This window comes from Podarcis bocagei (genome assembly GCF_964188305.1).
Source record: "Podarcis bocagei genome assembly, chromosome: 4".
NCBI lineage: Eukaryota > Metazoa > Chordata > Lepidosauria > Squamata > Lacertidae > Podarcis > Podarcis bocagei.
Genome location: NC_138128.1, coordinates 79,601,718 through 79,622,268, shown reverse-complemented (window position 1 = coordinate 79,622,268; position 20,551 = coordinate 79,601,718). Strand labels below are relative to the sequence as shown.

General features: G+C 43.7%; 1 protein-coding gene across 6 annotated transcripts in view; it reads left to right on the top strand.

Moving 5' to 3' along the window:
• Window positions 1-20,551, top strand: part of GRID1 (glutamate ionotropic receptor delta type subunit 1) — a 740,600-nt gene that overhangs the window by 406,874 nt on the left and 313,175 nt on the right. For all 6 annotated transcript variants that reach the window (XM_081190826.1, XM_081190825.1, XM_081190827.1 and 3 more), the window contains exon 4: window positions 19,304-19,509. In XM_081190826.1, coding sequence (XP_081046952.1) covers window positions 19,304-19,509 — 206 coding nt within the window. The remainder of the gene's footprint in view (window positions 1-19,303; window positions 19,510-20,551) is intronic.

The window sequence follows — 20,551 nt, the reverse complement described above, 5'->3', positions numbered from 1 at the left end:
TTTAGTCGTTTAGTCGTGACCCCATGGACCAGAGCACGCCAGGCACTCCTGTCTTCCACTGCCTCCCACAGTTTGGTCAAACTCATGCTGGTAGCTTTGAGAATCCAACCATCTCATCCTCTGTCATCCCCTTCTTCTTGTGCCGTCCATCTTTCCCAGCATCAGGGTCTTTTCCAGGGAGTCTTCTCTTCTCTTCTCATGAGGTGGCCAAAGCATTGGAGCCTCAGCTTCACAATCTGTCCTTCCAGTGAGCACTCAGGGCTGATTTCCTTCAGAATGGATCGGTTTGATCTTCTTGCAGTCCATGGGACTCTCAAGAGCCTCTTCCAGCACCATAATTCAAAAGCATCAATTCTTCGGTGATCAGCCTTCTTTATTGCTTGAGCCTACCTTGTAGAATTTTAAGCATAACCTTGCTAGCGTGTGAAATGAGTGCAATTGTGCACTCATTGCACAATTGCAGCTACTAAGCACTATTTTCACCTTCTGCCCAATCATCCACTCCTATTCTGCATACCCTTTCATGTCCCAGCTTTCATCTTCACCCCTTTTTTTCTCCAACTCTCCCTTCCACACCCCCATTTCCTAGCCTTCTCCATGTCTTCTATTCTGCAGCCCCCTTTGCACACATGACGATGCATGTATCTGTATTTTTATGATGACTTGAATCTCAGGAGCAAGCCTGACAGTTAAGAGAAGGTTAAGGTCAGATGATGGAGGGCGTACATTTATTAGTGTGTGCTTGGTGATAAAATTTCTGTTCTAAATTGCTACATTGAATGTGGAGTTTCACGTTGAAGATAACACCTGGTACCAGGAGTGAACTGTGTGATTGTGTGAAGGTACTATGGGATATTTGAGAGATCCACTTCCTTTATCTCTCTCACATGAGGCAGGTGAGAACTGGAAGAGGGAAATGGTGAAAGGAAGAAAGCGGCAGTTTTAAACAATAGCAGACATTTGAATGAAGTGTGGGTGGAGTAACACTGAGGGGGAAGTGATGGTATAAAGAACAACAGAGGCTTGAGTAAAGCAGGGATGGAGAGCTACCAATGAGCTGCTTTTTATATAAAACAACATCAAACAAACCAACAAACCAGTTTAAACAAGGAGAAATAGCAGAGATTGGTTCAACAAAGAACACCCAAAAGCAAACCTTGTTTTAAACTCCACTTCCCACCCATGTTTGTCATCCCCTACTCACTCTGCTGAAACCTCTGCCATGATTTAAAACCACCACTCCCTCTCTCAGTTTCTTTCCATCCTTTCTTTATTCATAATAGCACTGTCATTTGAAACAGCCACTTTCTTCCTCTCATTATCTGAGCATCAGTCCACAGAGTGGTCAGTATAAGGTGGATTCTTTTTTGGGGTGTGTGTGTGTGTGTGTTAGGATTGATAAGGAGCAGGATTTCTGTCTCTCTTTGCACCTTCTGAACTTGACAGCCTATAAACAATTCATTGCATGCCATCCAGTCTGCTATAAACCAAGACAATTCCTGCCTAAATTTGACAGATGTAATCTGACTAGTTATTCTTAGTGCACAAGCCAATTTGTTTACTCCAACATCTGGTTTGTTGGCCATCAGTGTCTTTACTCTTGTAACGGAGGTTAAGCACCAGCTTAATTCTTTCACAAGCTATAGCCATTCAAAGGAACTCATAGTCCTTTCTGTACCTTTTAGTTGATTCTTTTAATCTTTCAGTCTCTGAGCTAATGGACACTAACTCTACTTGTATGTCCGTCTCGTACAAATTAGTTTACATCTCTGCTATTTACATGCTGCCGTTTCCTTCTAAATTCTGGGAAACTATTCTAAAAATAACCTATCTCTGAACAGTTTTCTCCGGGGCCACATAATTTGAAGACAAAAGGACTTCTTAGCTTTAAAAAGCCTCCCTCACCATGAATGTGTGTCCAAGTGAGGATAATTAATTGGTCCCCAAATGGCACCCGATTCCTAAGTCATTCCAGGAGCACTCAGCAAGGGTTGAATGTACCTATATGTGTTTTAGAACCTTATCACCACTTACTTTAAATAGGACTCAGGGAAACTTCCTAGGACTGGAAGCATTCCCTACTGGATACAGCCAGGCAGCCTGCTTTGGGCAGCATGATCCACAGAAACGGCAGCTTCCAAAGAATGCATCCATTTCTGCTGCTGCTGCAGTGGTGGTGATGGCATGGCATGTGTCTTGGAGGCCGGATCTGCCTCTTTACCCCCCTCGTGACCATGTGCGGTTGCACCAACACTATGGTGGCCTGTCTGGCATGTCCTGAAATTGACGAGGTGGGTCGCGGGGAGAGGGGGGAGGATGGCGCAGGTGCACTGAGCAGGCTTCAGCTTCCTCCTCATTCCTCACAGCAGCAGCGCTGTGGTCTGAACCACTGAGCCGATCAGAAGGTCGGCGGTTCGAATCCCTGTAATGGGGTGAGCTCCCATTGCTCTGTCCCAGCTCCTGCCAACCTAGCTGTTTGAAAGCATGCCAGTCCAAGTAGATAAATAGGTACTGCTGTGGTGAGAATTTAAATGGCATTTCCATGTGCTTTGGTTTCCGTCATGGTGTTCTGTTGTGCCAGAAGCAGTTTAGTCCTGCTGGCCACATGACCGGGAAAGCTGTCTGTGGACAAACACCAGCTCCCTTGGCCTGAAAGCGAGATGAGCGCTGCAACCCCATAGTCACCTTTGACTGGACTTAACCGTCCAGGGGTCCTTTACCTTTTTACTGGCCAGAGCTTCAGCATGCCACCTTTGGAATTTCAAGTCTCTCCCTCGCCCTCCTGGCAGCAAGACTTTGTAAGGGCTTTCCCTCAAGGTGAAGCCCTTTGCCTTATATCACGTCCCACTCCCTGCAGCCTGGCAGAGGGACACGGTTACACAAGGGTTTTCCTTGAGGAGGTCCTTGCTGAATATTCCTCCACCTTGCCCCACGGGGGGTGGGGCACGGCAAGGGGTTTTCTTCAAGGAGAAGCTCTTGCCAAGCCCTATGCCTCACTCATCACGGGGACTACAGGGGTGTGTTTAGCCACAAGTGCCAAAACTTCTCAGGCTGCCCCTGAATACAACACTAAAATATATGTTCAGTGTTGATACTCAGCAACTGTACCATTTCAGGTTTTTGGTCTACATGATAAAATTACCTTAGAGACTAAATCTCTTTGGACACTTTCACCAGCAGAATTCTTTCAATGATCAAAATGCTACTGCAGGAGCTTATTCTGGCACAAGCTTGTTATCAAGATGGAGTTGCTAACCAACAGGAAGGATCTAGAAGCTAAGTCACCATGAAAACATAACTTGATGCAACAATGACTGAAGGACCTTCTGATTCATGTTGCAACTGGTGGTTGTTAATTAAAGTTGGTGGCATTCAGTTCCTGATATGCATGATGCATTTTAGTTTTGTCTCACATGGAGTTTTCTGTGAGTTAAGGCTGCCATCTTGAAAACTGCAGTCTAGCTGTCCCACACAAGTGTGGCAAAACGAGTAATACATCAAGGATCTTAAAGTGATCACGCACAGAATAACTGTGAGCGTCTGAGTTGCTTAAATTATCAAAGTTGGATCGTAGAATTGTAGAGTTGGAAGGGACCATGAGGGTAATCTAGTCTAACCCCTGTGCAATGCAAGAATCTTTCCCCCAATGCAGGGCTCAAACTCACAACCCTGAGATTAAGAGCTTCATGCTCTACTGACTGAGCTATCGCAGGTGGGCTGTTTTTTAGTTATTGGAACCCCTTCTTTTTCTAAGTGGCATTTTCCATTTTCAGGGTGCAAACGCCAAAAAAACAACATTCTGCAATATATTTTTGCAACGTAAACTGTGTCTAGGAGTTCTGTTTTTAAAAGTAAAAAGGTTTTTTCTGGTTGTAGGCAGACACATCCTTTTCCACAAGTACATTTTTGAAACTGAAGTTTATTTACACTGTATTGATAGAAAATACAGATTAACTCAGTCCATAGTACATTTTCTGTTTGTTATAGGCAGAGCTCTCAAAATATAATAGCCCATAAACAGAATAGGCAGCTTAAGTGTGGGTACCTCTTTAACCATCTGTTTCTCAACGGAAAACATTACAGTGTGGCCTGGGTATAACTTTTGTGTTGTAATTGATTTTGCATCCTTTAAAACCGCTGAATGCACTTTTATAAAGGGCATAGTACATAATAGAACTTGCTGGTAGTAAAAAAAATGCTCATTAGAAGAGGAAGAGCAATTTTTATGAATTCAGGGATTCTTACTCAAGGATACTTGTGGTTGTGGCAGTAAGCAAGAGCAGTGTTAAAGCACAACTTTAGATAGCAAGCATTTCATAAATGTTGAGGCAAGTAGTTTATGTGCTATAATTTATTACATTTTTCATCTGCAAGGGTGCTTTATTTTTGGGTCCCACCAAATGTTTTCTAGCTTTGATTCATGGGTTTTAAGTAATAATTTCACCCACCTCTATTCATTTTATCTGAGTATTATTCATCTTTCTTTGATACTGTTCAGCACCACTGGTTCCTGCAGTTTGGGTGAACGCCCTCCCCCATCAAATAATACAGTCCAAGTAGCCAAGTCTGAATTTCAGCAGCCCAGAGTCAAACCTGAAGCACAGTCCCATAGAGGTCCAGGAGCGTCCAAGTCAAGGTCATCAGTATGGGAAGTTGAGCAGCACACACTCTCAGCGCTGCTTCCCTTTTTGCATGCTGATTGCAGCATCTGGGCTTGACGAGGCATGTGACCCTCACCTGTTCCAAGTCTACTCCAGCTGAGGAATCACACACTTCCACCCAGAATTAATGAGCCCCACCTGGCCAGCGAGGGAGCTGGGCTGTGGGCCTTTGCCTGCCTCAGCCTCCTAAAGCTCCCTTCCCATTGCCCCCTACACCTCAGAGCCCCCTGTGTTTGTGGAGACAGGAGCCCCTCTAGTGATGGGTCCTGCTGCTCTGGTTCCTGTGCATTGACCCCCATCCTCTCGCCATCCTCTGTGACCCTGTGAGTACTTCCTTCCCCATCCCCATCTTGCCCAGGTGTGTCCCAGTCCCTGCTACACCCCTCGCTGGTATCCTCTCCTTCCTACCCATCGTCCTGCCAGTTCATGACAAGGAGTAATTCCTTTTGCCTATGCTGAAACTTCCAATATATAGATTGCTTGGATTTTCTCAGATTGTAGTATTATGAGAGAGGAAGAAGAACCTCCATCTATCCACATTCTTGGCTCCATGCATAATTTTATATCCCTCTATCATGCCTCATCAGTAGCGTAGCGTGGGTTGTCAGCACCCGGGGCAAGGCAAGTAATTTGCGCCCCCTAACCCCTAACCTGCCGTCGCTGCCAGCTTCTTCTTGCTGCTGCCTGGTCTGGTCTGGTGTGGTTCTCTCCTGCGCTCAGCGCTGCGCTGGGCGGCCGCTGCACTGTCCCTCCCCCAGATAGTCCCTCGCTCTCTCTCCGCACCGCACGCCTGGCACCCCCCCCCTCCACAGTGGGCGGCGACCCGGCGGCTCGGATCGGATTCGCACAGCCAGCACTGCAGTGAGAGAGAGTGAGTGAGCCAGGTAGGGGCAGAGAGCTGCGAGTGTGAGCGCCCCCCCCCCGATGTTGCGCCCGGTGCGGCTGGCCCCCCCTGCACCCCCATGCTACGCCACCGTGCCTCACATGGCTCTCCTCCTCCCCAACTAAGAAAGCCCTAAATCTTGTAACATCTTCATTTCAGAGAGCTGCTCCAACCCCTTGCCCTTTCCACTGTTTCTGACTCTACAGCATCCTTCTTGAGATGTGGTGATCAGAACTGCCACTAGGTTTGGTTTGAGAGGCAGTCGGTAGCAGAAGCCAGCATTTGTGCTCCCCCATTCACTTCTTGAGTTGAAGAGGCCTATGATGTTGCCGTAAGAGACTGGGAAAGCTTAGCGCTGATCCCTCCTCCCCTCCTTTCAACATGCATTTCCAGGAAAGCGCAAGACTTTTGAGGTTCTAGTGTAAGGATGCCAAACTGATAATTCTCAGGAATGGGTGGACATTGCCCTTACCACATCTAGTGTCCTTGAAACATATTTTCATGGATTAGTAGCAGCTATGGAAGAAGGTGGGGAGACGAAAAGCTATTATATTCAGACTGGATGATTTATTACTTTGGAAATGGTGCAATTATGGCAGTGTGGAAAATTAAATGGGTGTGTTGAATGGAAATAGTTCTTCAGGGAATCCCTCTCCTGCATTGAGTTTGGTCTATGTCTGCTTGATTTTTTATGGTAATTAATTTCCTGAAATAGTTTCCTTTATGCATTTGAATATAGAATACTGAAATCCAGCAGGGGACCTGTGGTTGCCCTTTTGTGCTAAATGTGAAAGGGTTATTGTAGCCTTAAGGGTAGTTTTGATGTTGTTCTTTTCTGCTGGGCGTTTTGGGAGGTCCCTGCTTTCAGACCGTATCAGCTATTTCAGGAATGATAACAACAGATGATTCAACAACTGCCTGTAGTAGTCTTCAAATATTTCTTAATATAAATCTATGCTTTTGATGGTTAGCGGCATAAGGAATGTAACTTGCTTGGCTATTAATACTGCTCTTTTCCATTGTTTCAAAACACAAACCCACAAAATATCTTAAGAGTGGTTTTGGATATTACCCAGAAGTAGGATTGTAGAGTTGGAAGAGACCTCCAAGTTCATTTAACCCAATCCCCTGCAATGCAGACTCTTTTGCCCAACGTGGGGTTCAAACCCATGACCCTGAGATTATAAGCCTCATGCTCTACCAACCGAGCTAAGTGGGATTGCCATTTTTTGAAGAGCAGAAAAGAGGGAACATTTGTCTGCTTCTACTTTTAACGATGGATCGCTATGGCAACTCTCATTTTATGTACCCATGAAAAAGAGGATTTGTTCTGGAATAAGCAGACATATGGCAACCATAGGACTCAGCTAAGGAATGGGGTGTGTAGCTAAGGAGCATAGTGTATGCATAAGTGACTTAATGGATTTGTTCTTTTGCTTCAAGTGAAAGTCCAGATCACAAATACTCTGGATCCATGAATAGACAAGTGGGCTTGTACCCACATCTGGAACTCGTACATCTTTGAGCAAGCATAGACAAACTCTGCCCTCCAGATGTTTTGGGACTACAACTCCCATCATTCCTGACCATTGGTCCTGTTAGCTAGGGACGATGGGAGTTGTAGTCCCAAAACATCTGGAGGGCAGAGTTTGTCTATGCCTGTCTTTGAGCTAAGCCTCTTACAGATGTTTTGAGTGGTTGCCACAAATGTGTATGGGTCATTAAAGGAGTGGGCTTGACCCCATTCTGCATGAGTTTGTTTCAAGTCCCTGAATGGCTTGTGAGACTTTTAAAGGAAAGCATGGAGGCTGGGGTGCAGCCTGTTGCCACAGTGACCTCCATCCTTCCAGACAGCATAGGCGATGCTGAATTATATGGACCACTGGTGTCAGCACCATGAAGAATAATGTAACGTAATATCCTGTGATCCCAAAGTCTTCAGCTAGACAAGAGGTTGCCCTGTGCATCTCTGCGTAACTAACTGTTCAGTGCTGGTCTTCCTGCCTTGCCTTTTACCAGCTGACAGACATGCCCAGAACTATTCTTTATGGAGAAACATAGGGCACAGCCACTTGCGAGAACATGTAGTTCTTTTTCTTTAAAACATAAACAACTTACATAAAAAGTATATATTGGTTTTCTGAAATTTAGGGAACCATGCTTTAGCATTGCCTTTAAAAAGCTGGGGTGCAGAATTAAGCATTTTTAGGTTCGGTTGATTTCTACTCTTCCATTTAAATCATTGGAAGTTTAAATTTGGCTTGATGGGTGCCCTTGGATGATTTATTTGGCCTACCTTGAAAGTACTTTTGAGTGACTGTGGAATATAGTGCTGTTCTTTTATTGCTGGAGTTGCTTTAATTCTCAGGAAATGACTGACAGTCGAAAGGATAATTTAGAATTTTTTTCCTGTGAGCCAAAGCATCCCCCCACCAAGTTTGCAATATACATTTCCATTTAAAAGCAGTTTTAAATGGAAATGTTCCAAGCAAGTTGCCATATGAAAAGCTTTGGCACTGCACTTGAAAGGCTGTAGCACCAGTCAGAAAGTTTGATTTTGTAAAGCAATTAATGGGATAATAGTCTCCGGGGGTCAATCGAGAGAGGCAAGCTCTTGCTGCCCCCACATAGAAGAAAGAACATCAGGAAATATACAAAATATAACTTGGCAAAAGCAGTTTGCATATGTGATTGAATTTTGTGAGCACACAGTATGAGATGATGGAGCTTGAAGCTTAATTTGTACACCCCTTTTTCTGTGATCTTAGTTCCATTGCTCCTGTGAAAAAAATAGCTTTTGAAGCGAAAACGTCCATGTTGGGTCTATGCCCCTGCTCTGTCTAGGTTGCTTTGAGAAGTATAGGAATTCCTTTGATTCTCTCAAGGACCATTGTTTTGTGAAGATAATTATCGATGCATTTGCTTCAAATGCTGTATTAAAATTGATTCTGTTAAGCTGTCCATTTGGGCTTTGGACGAGGCAATACTAACAAGCTCACAGAAGCTATGTGTGGTACATAGACACAGAGGTTTCCCTAAATACCTCTTTCTGCCTTGGCTCTGAAGTGGAAGACATTCACAGCATTTTCTGCCTGGTGGTTTTCAGAAGACCATGCTAGCAGACTCTTCTTAGTCATGTCCCTCATTTCCATTTCTGGAACAAATTTTGCTTCCAGACTTACTTTAAATTCAACGAGAGTAAGCTGTATGTGCTAAAAATACTGAAATGGTCTCAAAAAAAAAATGACCAGGGATCGCTCATCATAGGCCAATAATTAGGCCCACCTGTTCATGCATTTGGTTGCAGAACTGCTCTTCAAGTCTGAGAATCAGACTTCTTGTCAAAAGAAACTTCCACCGCCCCTGCCCCAGACCAAAATAAAACTCATGTGAGTAGTGTAATGTCAGAGCAATGAACTCACATGAGATTGTGGCTCCTCTCCCCTGAACTGGAAAATTGCAAGTTGAGATTTTCCACTTCACAGAAGGAAAGGAAAGATTTTGAGTGAATAGGCTGTGTTGATGTTACACTGTTTATGTGGGTAGACCAGCCATGTGAGCTGTTATTTGTGGAAGTGTAGCTGACTGATTTTAGGGACTGACTTGAAGAGAATAATCTTCATTCAGAAGCGAAAATTCAGATGTTGATACAGAAACAGGAAATGTGGCTATATTGAGAATGGCAAAACTCGGCTACCACTTACTTGCAGTTTCCTTGTTTCGTGGGGAGGAGGAGCTTATGGAGAAAAAGCTCATTTCCACTCATACAAATGATATTACCCTGAACAAAAGGACATTTCCCTGAACAAAATGACATTTACCTGTCTATAAATAGTGGCCCATGGCTTCCTGAGAACCTTTCTGGTCATCTGAATTTATCTTATTTGCATTCTGATTACAGCATCTGGGCTGAAGAAGGCATGAGGTGAAGTGTTTAGGAGGAGGAGCCAAGGCATTGTCCTTATTTCTTCTGTTTAAGTATTTGTGTTTCATTTGCCCTCTAAGACAAGGAAGTGAAAAATTTCAACCTCAAAAACGACGTACTAGGGTGGGCGGCAGCAGGGAATCAACAAAGTGGAAAGTTGAGGTCTTTTTTCTCTGGACATTGGGGATATGTGTCTATTCACTTACAAAGTAGAATTTCTGTTGGGCCCTTGTAGGTGTGGAACCACAGTTAAAATCAAAGGACTTAAAAACAAAATTCTCAAATAAATGCTACTCCTTTATCACCTGCTGAATCTCACCCACTGAATGCCCAAATCAAAAAGAAAGGCTTTACTGTTGTCTCAGGGATGCTGTAGTTGCATCCTTTTTTGTGAAACCAGCACTGAGAAGAGGGTTGAACTAGATAATCTGTAATATACCTTAGATCCTATGGTTAAAAATGATCATAACTTTCTCACAGGATGGAAATAAAAAATTGCAGGGAGCCATATTGGCCTACTACAAAAATAAATAAATAAATAAGTCCAAAAGTTACAGTAGCAATTCAATACCTTTATTATAAAGTTCAGCAACAACAAATTACAAGGAACTGACCGAACTTTTGGTTTCCTCAAAATTCTTCTTCAGGCTGAAAGTTAAACAGAAATGAAAAGAAATTAGAAGTAAAATGAACAGATTTTGCTGGCCATTATGAAATACAGCAACGCTCCATTTTGTAATTGTTGGGACTTTTTAGTTAGTCATAATAAAGGGGATATAATACACCAGGGGCAAGTGGTATTTGGTCCTCGAGATTTTGTTGGACTCCAACTTTCGCCAACCCTAGCCAGCATGTCCAATGGTAAGGAATAATAGGAGTTGTAGCCCAGAAACATATTCAGGGCTAAAGGTACTACATACTGATATATAGGTTCTCCTGTACTATACTAATCACAAGATACTGTAATCAAAGGTACACCTATTGAAATACTTTTTGTGTATTTTGAGGATGGTGGTGGGTTGTGGGAGCGTTGTGTTCCTTGGTCTCTTCAGCGAGCCCAGAAGGCTTGCAATTAATATAATCCATGTAGCATCAGTCTAGTTGTGCAGCACCAATAGCCTGTCTCATGGTCTGTACTGAGATTCAGAATGACACGTAGGGTATGTTGAAGCCTGTTAATGTGTGATGATAGTGTTAATGTCTTTTAAAGCTTTCACATACAGCCTGTAAAAAATGGCGCAAAACATAGCAGAGGCCATTATTGGAAGGTGTTGGGAATGGAAGAAGAGAAACCCAGGAAAGTGTAAACAAATCAATAATGTGTGCAAAAAGCAGCTCTTTGGGTAGACTTTTTGAAAAAATCATACTTTCTTTACGCAATCTTAAACTCTTCCAAGTTTAAGATTGCTTAGAGGAAGTATGATTGAAAAACACAAGGCCAAGAAGAGAAGTAGAGACACAGGCAGGTATCAAAGCAGGAAAAAAACCCACACAAAGTGCCCCAAACGGTAATGCAAGAGAGGCTTGAGTATAGCTGCCTCAAGAGGACCATTTCATACCCTCCAACTTTTCTGAGATGAAAATAGGGGTGCCCTAAGGAAAAGTGGGACATTCTGGGATCAAATCAGAAACTGGGACTGCATCTGTAAATCCAGGCTGTCCCTGGAAAACAGGGACACTTGGAAGGTCTGGCATTAAAAAGAAAGAAATAAAGAAATGTAATCTGTGATTGTTATGGTCTGTGGGGGGAGGCTGTGGGGGGGGGAGCGTCCAGTTCTGCTGCCCATGCTTCATGTTACCTTATTGCTGCTTCTAGCTGAAAGGTTTTCTTTCCTCTCAGGCTGCTGTTCATTAAACAGCCTGAAACTCCTGGTATCTCCTCGAGAACCGTACAAGCTAGCATGGAACTTGGCACTTCGATGTGTGTGAGGAGGGTATGTAAATCGAGAGCACCAAGGTTTTGTAAGCAAAAGTTAATGTCACAGAAAGAATAAGCAAGGTTGTTCTTATGAAAAAGGTTTAAACATAAGAGTGGTTACGACTTCCGGTTTCCTGCCGACGGAAAAGGGAGCATGTGCCGTGGGCAACACTGGCCTCTGTCCCTCTTTCCTTCCCTCCCTCCTGTGATGCCCTCTTGCATCTCTGCCTCCCAAAGACTTGCACAGCTGTTTGTTGCAGCAGCCCTGGCTACAAGCTCTGCAGGCGAATGGAGCCTCTGGGGCTGGTCGGGGGTGCTGGTTGCAAGGAGCTGAGGTGGCCTTGGAGTACACCAGCAAGTGGGCGAGGGAGCCCAGCCAGCCAGCCCTTGCTGCTGGGAATGGACAGACAAGTCTTAGCCCCTGTAGGGCAGTGTGAGGAGACACCTCTCTTTGGGGTGGGGGGTGGGGTGGCTCAGAGACCAGGGGTGGCAGCAGCGGCTGTCCAGAGGACTCCCAAGGAGAGGAGGCTGAGGGTGTTCAAAAAAGGGTGAGAGGCTGCTAGCTCTGCAGGCAAGGGGTGACATAACTGGGCTCCTGAGCCCCACAGAGGTGCCACAGAAGGAATGTAGTTGGCCAAGGGAGCCGTGGACTCAAGAAAGTTGGAAACCTCTGACGGAAGCAGATCTCATTTCTTCATCCTCCAGAATGATGTGTGAGATCATCTCCTGATCTGAATGCCAAATGTCAAAAGAAGTCCCTGACTAATTATAGGCTGGGCTTACCTTTGATTTACATTCCAATCTGCACACGTTCCAAAAGCCTCAAAGGCAGCAATTTTCTCTGTCCTGGGTATACTGTACATAGTTTATCCTCACCTAATTAATTTGTGACACCTTCCAAGTTATCCTCCCCCCACCCCCGATAGGCAAAGCCATGAGTCAAGCCACAAACTAGCTTCATAGTCCCCAAACACAGAACAGGATTTTTTCCTTTTTATAGCAGTCCATTTCCTTCACAGTGGTCAAACTTTTTCTTTTGGTCAAGGCAATGTGGCCAGTGACCCAATTAGTGCAGGGCTAGTCAGCTATAGAGCTGCAAATAAAACATTTTAAGTGTGTTTAAAGTGCAATATATAATGAGACACTAGATGGCGATTGTGAGCCTTATGGGAAATTCAAGGTTTTTTTTGAAAAAAGGTTTAAAGAAAAAGCGTTTTCAGAACGTTTTATATGCATATTTTATGTACAGATTCCACCTACGGGAATTATTGGACTGTATCAGCCTCTAGGCAGCAGTGGTTAGTTAAACAAGCCAGCCCATAACCCATGGTGTTGTTTAACTTGTTTAAAAACTGAGCTGTTTCTTTATACATAACACTAAACTGAGATGCTTTAAAAATGAAACTGAAACTTATCACGGGAGGAGAAGAGAATGAATGAGACCAAGGCTTTGCTTAGTCTCAAGGAATTCCCCATGGTTTAGTGTTCCATGTTAACACAACCAGTGAAACAGGAAACTCAAAAGCTGTAAATTAAGACATTAAATCAGTGGAGCAAGTTGTAGGTTTATAGTAAAAGGCAATTGCGGATCTATTCTTAAGAAAATTTAATTTTTGATGGAATTAAATGAAGAATGTGGATTAGGGATGTTTATTGTTTTCAGTAACTGTTTGAACCTCTTCACAGAACAAAAAAATTATCAAAGTCACAAGCTGTGGTATTTCTGATTAGAATTTTCCAAGACTCCCATTAATGAGAGACTCATGTTAATCTGTGGGAAATGAAGCAACTTTTGTTGTTGTTGTCAAACTTTGCCTTTGTCTGGTAGCAATACAATTACCATAGCTTTTTTGTTTTTTTAAAAATCATGTCCTTAATCTATAGGTGTGTTATATGAGTCGGAAGGCACAGTGATCTAAAGTTAAGCCCCTTAGCTTAGGCAAATCAAAGCATATAACCGGCAGGCATAATGATACTCTTCGCTAGCTTGGAAAATTGGTGTTGTCCACTTTGACTAACTATAAATGCCAATAAGATAAAGTGTTATGAGATAATAGGTAAAGGTAAATACAGAAGCAGTGAAGTGGTGGAACAAGGAAATCTAATGTGTACTGAGGAAGATTGATCCGTGCTGATGATTCCACCAAGGACAAAGTGTGTGGGAAATGTCTTTTCACAAGTGAGACACAGAAAAGTAGCAATATAAACAGATTTCACACACACATACAAAAAACCGTCTGTATTGAGTGCCAAGACAGAAATTTCATTGTACATGCAGTGTTAATTTGTCAACTGAAAGCACTTGCATTACAGTGGTACCTCACGTTACAGATGCTTCAGGTTACAGACTCTGCTAACCCAGAAATAGTACTTCGGGTTAAGAACTTTGCTTCAGGATGAGAACAGAAATTGTGCGGTGGCAGCAGGAGGCCCCATTAGCTAAAGTGGTACCTCAGGTTAAGAACAGTTTCAGGTTAAGAACAGACCTCCAGAACGAATTAAGTTCTTAACCTGAGGTACCACTGTACATAAAACAATAATAAATGAGAGTTCTTTGGAAGATGGTAGGAGTTGAAACAAAATAATTTAATGAAAAAGGAAGATGGGAGAAAGAAGATTAGAAAACAACAAGTGAAGGAGTGGGTTCCCAATGTAAAAATACTGGTGTTGGGTACAATACAAACATGTACAAAGGAGACATAATGGCAAAAACTGACCATTGAGTGGGTACATGAAGGAGCGATAGCTTCTCCTTATATTGGCTACTCATAATTTCTCTCTCTTTCCCAAATGGGGTAAAGGGGGGGAGCTATTTAGTGAATCCATAGATTTAAAAGAGTGCTGTCCCACTCTAACTTATCTCATCAGCCCTCTCACCTGCATCCAAAAGTCATTCTTGCTACATCTTAGCACCCAAATACACACTCCCCTTTCCATTTACCTTGATGGCAGGAGCATAAGTAGCGCTGGAGATTAGATGCCTGCCTCTCTCCTTTCCAACATCAATTGACTTATTGTCACAGGAGACTCTGAAATAACTGGACTTCCCACACCACACCTAATGTGAAGAATGGTTTCCGTAGGAAATTTAGTACCACCATTAAATCATTCCTTTGCAAAAGTGATTTGTGATTAGTATGATCGGTTATGCAGGGAGGGATGAGTGATCCTGCATCTGTATCCACACTTTGACTTCACCACATGTGGCTTCGCCACATATGCATGCAAACACCACCTTTAAATATCTGGGCCTTAATGCTCCCAGCTCCTCCTAGAAGGAAGGAACACATGCTTTTATCCAATGTGATCACTGGAGAATGGTTATTTAAAGCAAAATCATGCAACAAGCTCCCAACATTTTGTTTCCTTTCCAAAATACCCCAACACATTCTAGTGCAACCACAAAACAAAACTGAGGATAGAGATGGGCAGATCATTCTATTTCTGATTCGCATCAGTGTTACAAGTGTTCATTTAGAAGTCCTGTCCTGTTTCCGCATTAATTTGCCACATGGAACTATGTGTTCAAGTGCTTTGTGTTGAAATACATAACTTATTATGAAATAGATCACAAATTATATATCTATGCATGCCTTTTATCTCAGAGTATGCATTTGGGTGTGCCTTTTATTCTTTCTTATTTTGCACTGAGCCTGGGTTGCCAATTTTGGAGAAGTGCAAAATCCAAAGGATTAATATATTTTGATCTGCACATTTGTCTGGAAGATGCTGATCAGGTCAGTAAGCTTTGACATTCACAGAAATAGAATTACTTAAGCATCCCTAAGCAAGGATACGGTTATGTATCAAATAGTGGGGCTTTGTAGACCAGAGTGAGTGTGATTCTTAACGGCAGGAGACACTAGAGGCAGGAAGCAAGTTTGAGTCCCTCGCCTAATCCTGTCCTCAGGTACAGCTCTCTACATTCTCCCATATAAGTGACTGTTTGCCAGTTCTGCAGAGAAGTAAAGTTTTGAACTTGAGAACAAACTAAGGTGAGAGACAAAGCTGTCATTCATTCTTGACAGTATTTGGCCTGGCACATCTTGAAATGAGTCCCACAATGGGTGAAGGTGCTCTGCATTATACCTGCCATATTTCCTCAGGTACACTATTCTATCAACCTAAAAGTCTTTTTGGTAGTATGCTTAAAGAACTGTGGAAACCCATTGGAATCTGATTCTAAGTGAGTCCTTTGAATCCAAAGCCCATAGAAATTATTGGCAGTGACTTCCAACTTGCAGCTGGGATTGGAGCAGGAATGTGTGTGTTTTTTAATTAAAAATATTTTCAGTGCTTGCCTGCCATACATGATATGCAACATCTAGTCACTATTCAAGACAAAACACCTTCTTTCCCACTACACACATACCACAGTTGCAATTTTTCATTCAAACTTTCTGAATACTTTTGCTTTCCTATCTGGTTGCTCAGTGAGCTTGTGGAGAATATAATTCATCCTAAAGCAACAGCATCCTCATTCATCATCCACTGCAAATAATGTTCCTTTTTCCAAAACAGCTTTAGATGCTGGTAAAACGTAATGTTAGTCAACCCAAAAGGAGGATTGTCTATTTGTCAAGCTCTGCATTAATATGAAGAACCAGACAGTATTAAAAACTACTACTACTACTTTGTCACTGTACGTCATATACTATAGAGCCATAAAAGAATAAAGATAGCAAGAGATCAGAGAATCTGAATTTGCAAAAGGCAAACACCAGGATGACAGCATCAATAAAATATTTTATCGAGTACATTGCATCCTTATCATTGTGATTATTATTTGAATGTGTATGGCAAGCAGTATGTTGAATCCAGACTTAGTTATACATTACAAAGTATAATCCAAGCCCTGATAATTATGAATATAATCACACACACACACACACACACCACATATACTATATAATAGTATCTCTCTTTTTGCTGTTTCTAAACAATTAGATTTAAAAATCTAAAGTTCCTGACACTTACATGCTACATTCATTTCAATGAGAATAAGAGTGTGGTCGGATTTGGCCTGTAGAGACCCACATCTAAACATCTCTCATCTTAACAGAAGTTTTGTGATGCTAAAATAGAGGGAAGGACATTCACACATTTACTCTAAGTTCCTTGGCTCAAGGGTGGATTCTGGACTTACTCGGTGGTCTTTTACTAATCACCACCCCTTAGCCTCTGTTATTGCCCCCCCCCCCCGGGAATATTGGTAATTTACCTTGTATGGCTGCTTTAAATATGGAGGAACTTCAGGGCACACTATGATCTATTCCAGGGGTGGCCAACTCTCAAGAGACTGCGATCTACTTCCAGAATTAAAAACTGGCAGTGATCTAGAATAAAAACTGGGTCAGCTTGAAGTTGCTGAACTTTTTTTAGGGAGGAGAAAAGCCCTGTTTTTTAGGGGTTAAAAAAAAGCTTTGGGGGGACTTCCATTTTGGGGGAGGGGGTTAAAGGCAAAGGACAAAGGGGTAAAGTCACTCACAAAAAGATCACTATGGATGAAAACAGCAGCACAGAGAAAGCTCTGTCTTCCCTTTCCAGAGATCAAACAACAATGGAGGGTGGGGCCGGAGTCAGTTTTAGCCACAGTAAGGAACGGGAGCCAGAGATTGACCGCGATCTACCAAAACCTCATGGGGATCTACCAGTAGATCACGATTGACGTGTTGGACATCCCTGATGTATTCCATGGGTAGGCAAACTTAGGATCCGTCCCAATCGCCTTCTAAATCCAGCCCGCGGATGGTCTGGGAATCAGCGTGTTTTTACATGAGATGAATGTGTCCTTTTATTTAAAATGCATCTCTGGGTTATGTGTGGCACATAGGAATTTGTTCCTTTTTTCTTTTCTTTTTTCAAAATATAAGCCAGCCCCCCACAAGGTCTGAGGGACAGTGGACCAGCCCCCTGCTGAAAAAGTTTGCTGACCCCTGATCTATTCTAAACAAATAAGTGTCGTTGTACAACAGTATACAAATGTCCTATTGAAGGCAGTTGGTGCTGTAATGAGGAATATTTAATGTTAGGGAAGGAGGGTGAGGATGCAAATGGCATTCACAGTTGTACCTCTATGGCATAGGTCACATATGCAGCGGCTCTCAGGGTAAGGAAGTTCCTCCTATAACTTCGTTAAACCTCTCATATTATTGAGCAAAAATATCAAGTTACCCATATTTAGTATGAGTTGGCAATGTTAGATACAAGGGGGGAAATCTAATGATCTCAGTGTATTTCTATTGTGCAAAAATACCCACGGCTGGACACAGTTGAAGATGTTTGCAAGTCCTGCACACTGCTTTGATCAAGGCACTTTCAAATTCAAACCATCGGCATTGGCACTAACAGTAGGGTACCGTTGTGTTGTGCCGCTGTTCCCAAATCCTAAAGCATTTAAACAAACAAACAAACAAACATAAGATTGTGAAATCAGGCTTTGTCAGAGTCTCAGGTTTGGTTCTCACAGGCAGCTTGCAGATTGACCTTGATGGAAGTCACTGTGGGTTGCATGGAAATAGTTCCATGATATCATGCAATTGCCGCATTTAACATATCTCCAGGAAATGTAAGTAAAGGGCACCGCTCTGCTCACAGGAAACGTTCAGTGAGATGAAATTAACTTGGCAAAGCACACTGATAGCACACAGCTGAAGACAACTCTGTCTACCTTTTGCAGGGGAGCGGGGAAAGCCAATTGTTAACTCAAAACATGTTGGCCAGAATACATAGAGCTACAAGCCGTAGTTCTGGGAACCCAGACATTCCTCCATGCCTAATGGCATCAGGTCTGGCACTACTATCAGAAAAGGTAAAGGCAGGGCTTTTTTCAGCTGGAACTCAGTTCTGGCACCTCTCAGGTGGGTGCCATTGCCATTATAAGAGAACAAAGGAGGCATTCATGATGAGTTTTGGCACCTCTTTTTCTAGAAAAATAGCACTGGGTAAAAGCATATTTGTGGGTTTTGTACCTTGAGCACCATAATGCCTTGGGTTGTCTTTGTATATGGAGACTTTCACGGGTAGGTTTTGATACAGCATACAAGTACCGTATTTTTCGCCCCATAAGACGCACTTTTTCCCCTCCAAAAATGAAGGGGAAATCGGGGTGCGTCTTATGGGGCGAATGCCTGCAAGCCTCGCACGCCCGGCAGGAGGTCCGACCGGGTGCGCGAGGCTTGGGGCGGCAGCCTGTCGCCCGAAGCACGGGGAGCCCTCTGGAGGGCTCCCCCTGCTTCGGGCGAGTGTCTGCAAGCCTCGCGCACCCGGCAGGAGGTCCCACCGGGTGCGCGAGGCTTGGGGCGGCAGCGGACTGCTTGCGCGCACCGAGAAGCTTGGGGCCAGCTGAGCTCAGCCCGCCCCAAGCTTCTCGGTGCGCGCAAGCAGTCCGCTGCCGCCCCAAGCCTCGCGCACCCGGCGGGACCTCCTGCCGGGTGCGGGAGGCTTGGGGCGGCAGCGGACTGCTTGCCGGCATGCAGAAGCTTGGGGCGTGCTGAGCTCAGCACGCCCCAAGCTTCTAGGTGCGCGCAAGCAGTCCACTGCCGCCCCAAGCCTTGCGCACCCAGCGGGACCTCCTGCCGGGTGCGGGAGGCTTGGGGCGGCAGCGGACTGCTTGCCGGCACGCAGAAGCTTGGGGCGCGCTGACCTCAGCTTGCCCCAAGCTTCTGGATTAGCGCAGCGCACCTGGGGGGGAAATAAATTTTTTTCCCTTTATTTCCCCCCCTAAAATCTAGGTGCGTCTTATGGGCCGGTGCGTCTTATGGGGCGAAAAATACGGTAATTTATTCAAATAAAATTCCACTGGGCTGTCACTAGCCCCTGCAAGGCATCTCTTTGCATCTTGGCCTTTGTCGTTGCTTTCTCCTTGCTCCTAGCTTTAAAACACCAAGAACATAATTTGTGTTTCTCTTTGGCAGATATCCGTGGTCTACAAGGATTTCTGGACCAAGCTTCAAAGCTAGGACTTGATGTATCTTTACAAAAAGTAGACAGAAACATCAGCAGGGTTTTTGCCAGCCTTTTCACTACTATGAAAACAGAAGAGTTGAATCGCTATCGAGATACGTTACGAAGAGCGATCTTACTTCTGAGTCCAAGGGGAGCACAAACTTTTATCAACGAGGTTAGTACATTCTTTCTGTAACCAGTTTCTAGTTGTAATTCTAGTAAAAAAATAATAATACTAGTTTGCAGTCTTGGGAACTTTTCTGAAAAGCACTCATTTGCAGAGGTGTGAGAGATATGAGGTGACACTGGCATATCTGGGAAATACAATTTCCACACTTGTGTCATGGAGTCTGAGTTGGGTCTCTTCCGGTCTTTACTAAAAGCTCTGTGTAATATGCTATTAGTCAGAGGTGTGTATGTCGTGTTGGGTAAGGCCTAAATGACTCAGCATCCCTTTTTAATATTTCATCTGAATTGAGTGATGAGGTCTGCAAAGCTAAAACAAGTATTTAACTGTAGTATTTCTGTTCTGAAGTTGACAAGGAGTTAGATTTCATGTTGTCTTAGTTAAGCTGGTGAGTATGCACTTGAAGAGCACTGCACTGGTAGATGAATTGATGCTGTCTTTTGAGGAGTATTAGTTATTCCATGAAAACCTGGATGGAGGACATGTGACTGTAGGGAACTTTTAATTGTGATTTGGGAAAAAGGGGTATAAGGAATTAAGAGAGATGGCTTGAAGTATGAACTGAACCCATGAAAGGGAAGGGATAGAGAGCAGAAAAGAGTTTCATGTGAATATGCCTCAGAAATATTAGTTATCTGAAATGTGTTACACCTGATAATCTAAACAGAGGTGGGGAAACTCAGACCAGGGGCCAAATGTGGCCCTCATGCCTTTCTATATTGGTTATGTGAACTCTCAGTTGGAAAATCATTTACTGGCAGTGCTCTGTGTCCTCTTCAACGTGACTGGAAGCTGTTGTTGAACAGGGATGATGTTGCTTGATTTCCTAAATCAGGGGTCGGCAAACTAAGGCCCGCAGGCCAGATCAGGCCCAATTGCCTTCAGGATCTGGCCGTGGACTGTCCGTGGATTGGCGTGGGGATTCTGTTCGTTTGGGCTGCACCATTTCCCCCCTGTGCCATTCCATTCCCCCCACTCCCTTATACACACCGCGGTGGGGCCTCCTCCCTCCCTCCTCCTGGCTTCTCCC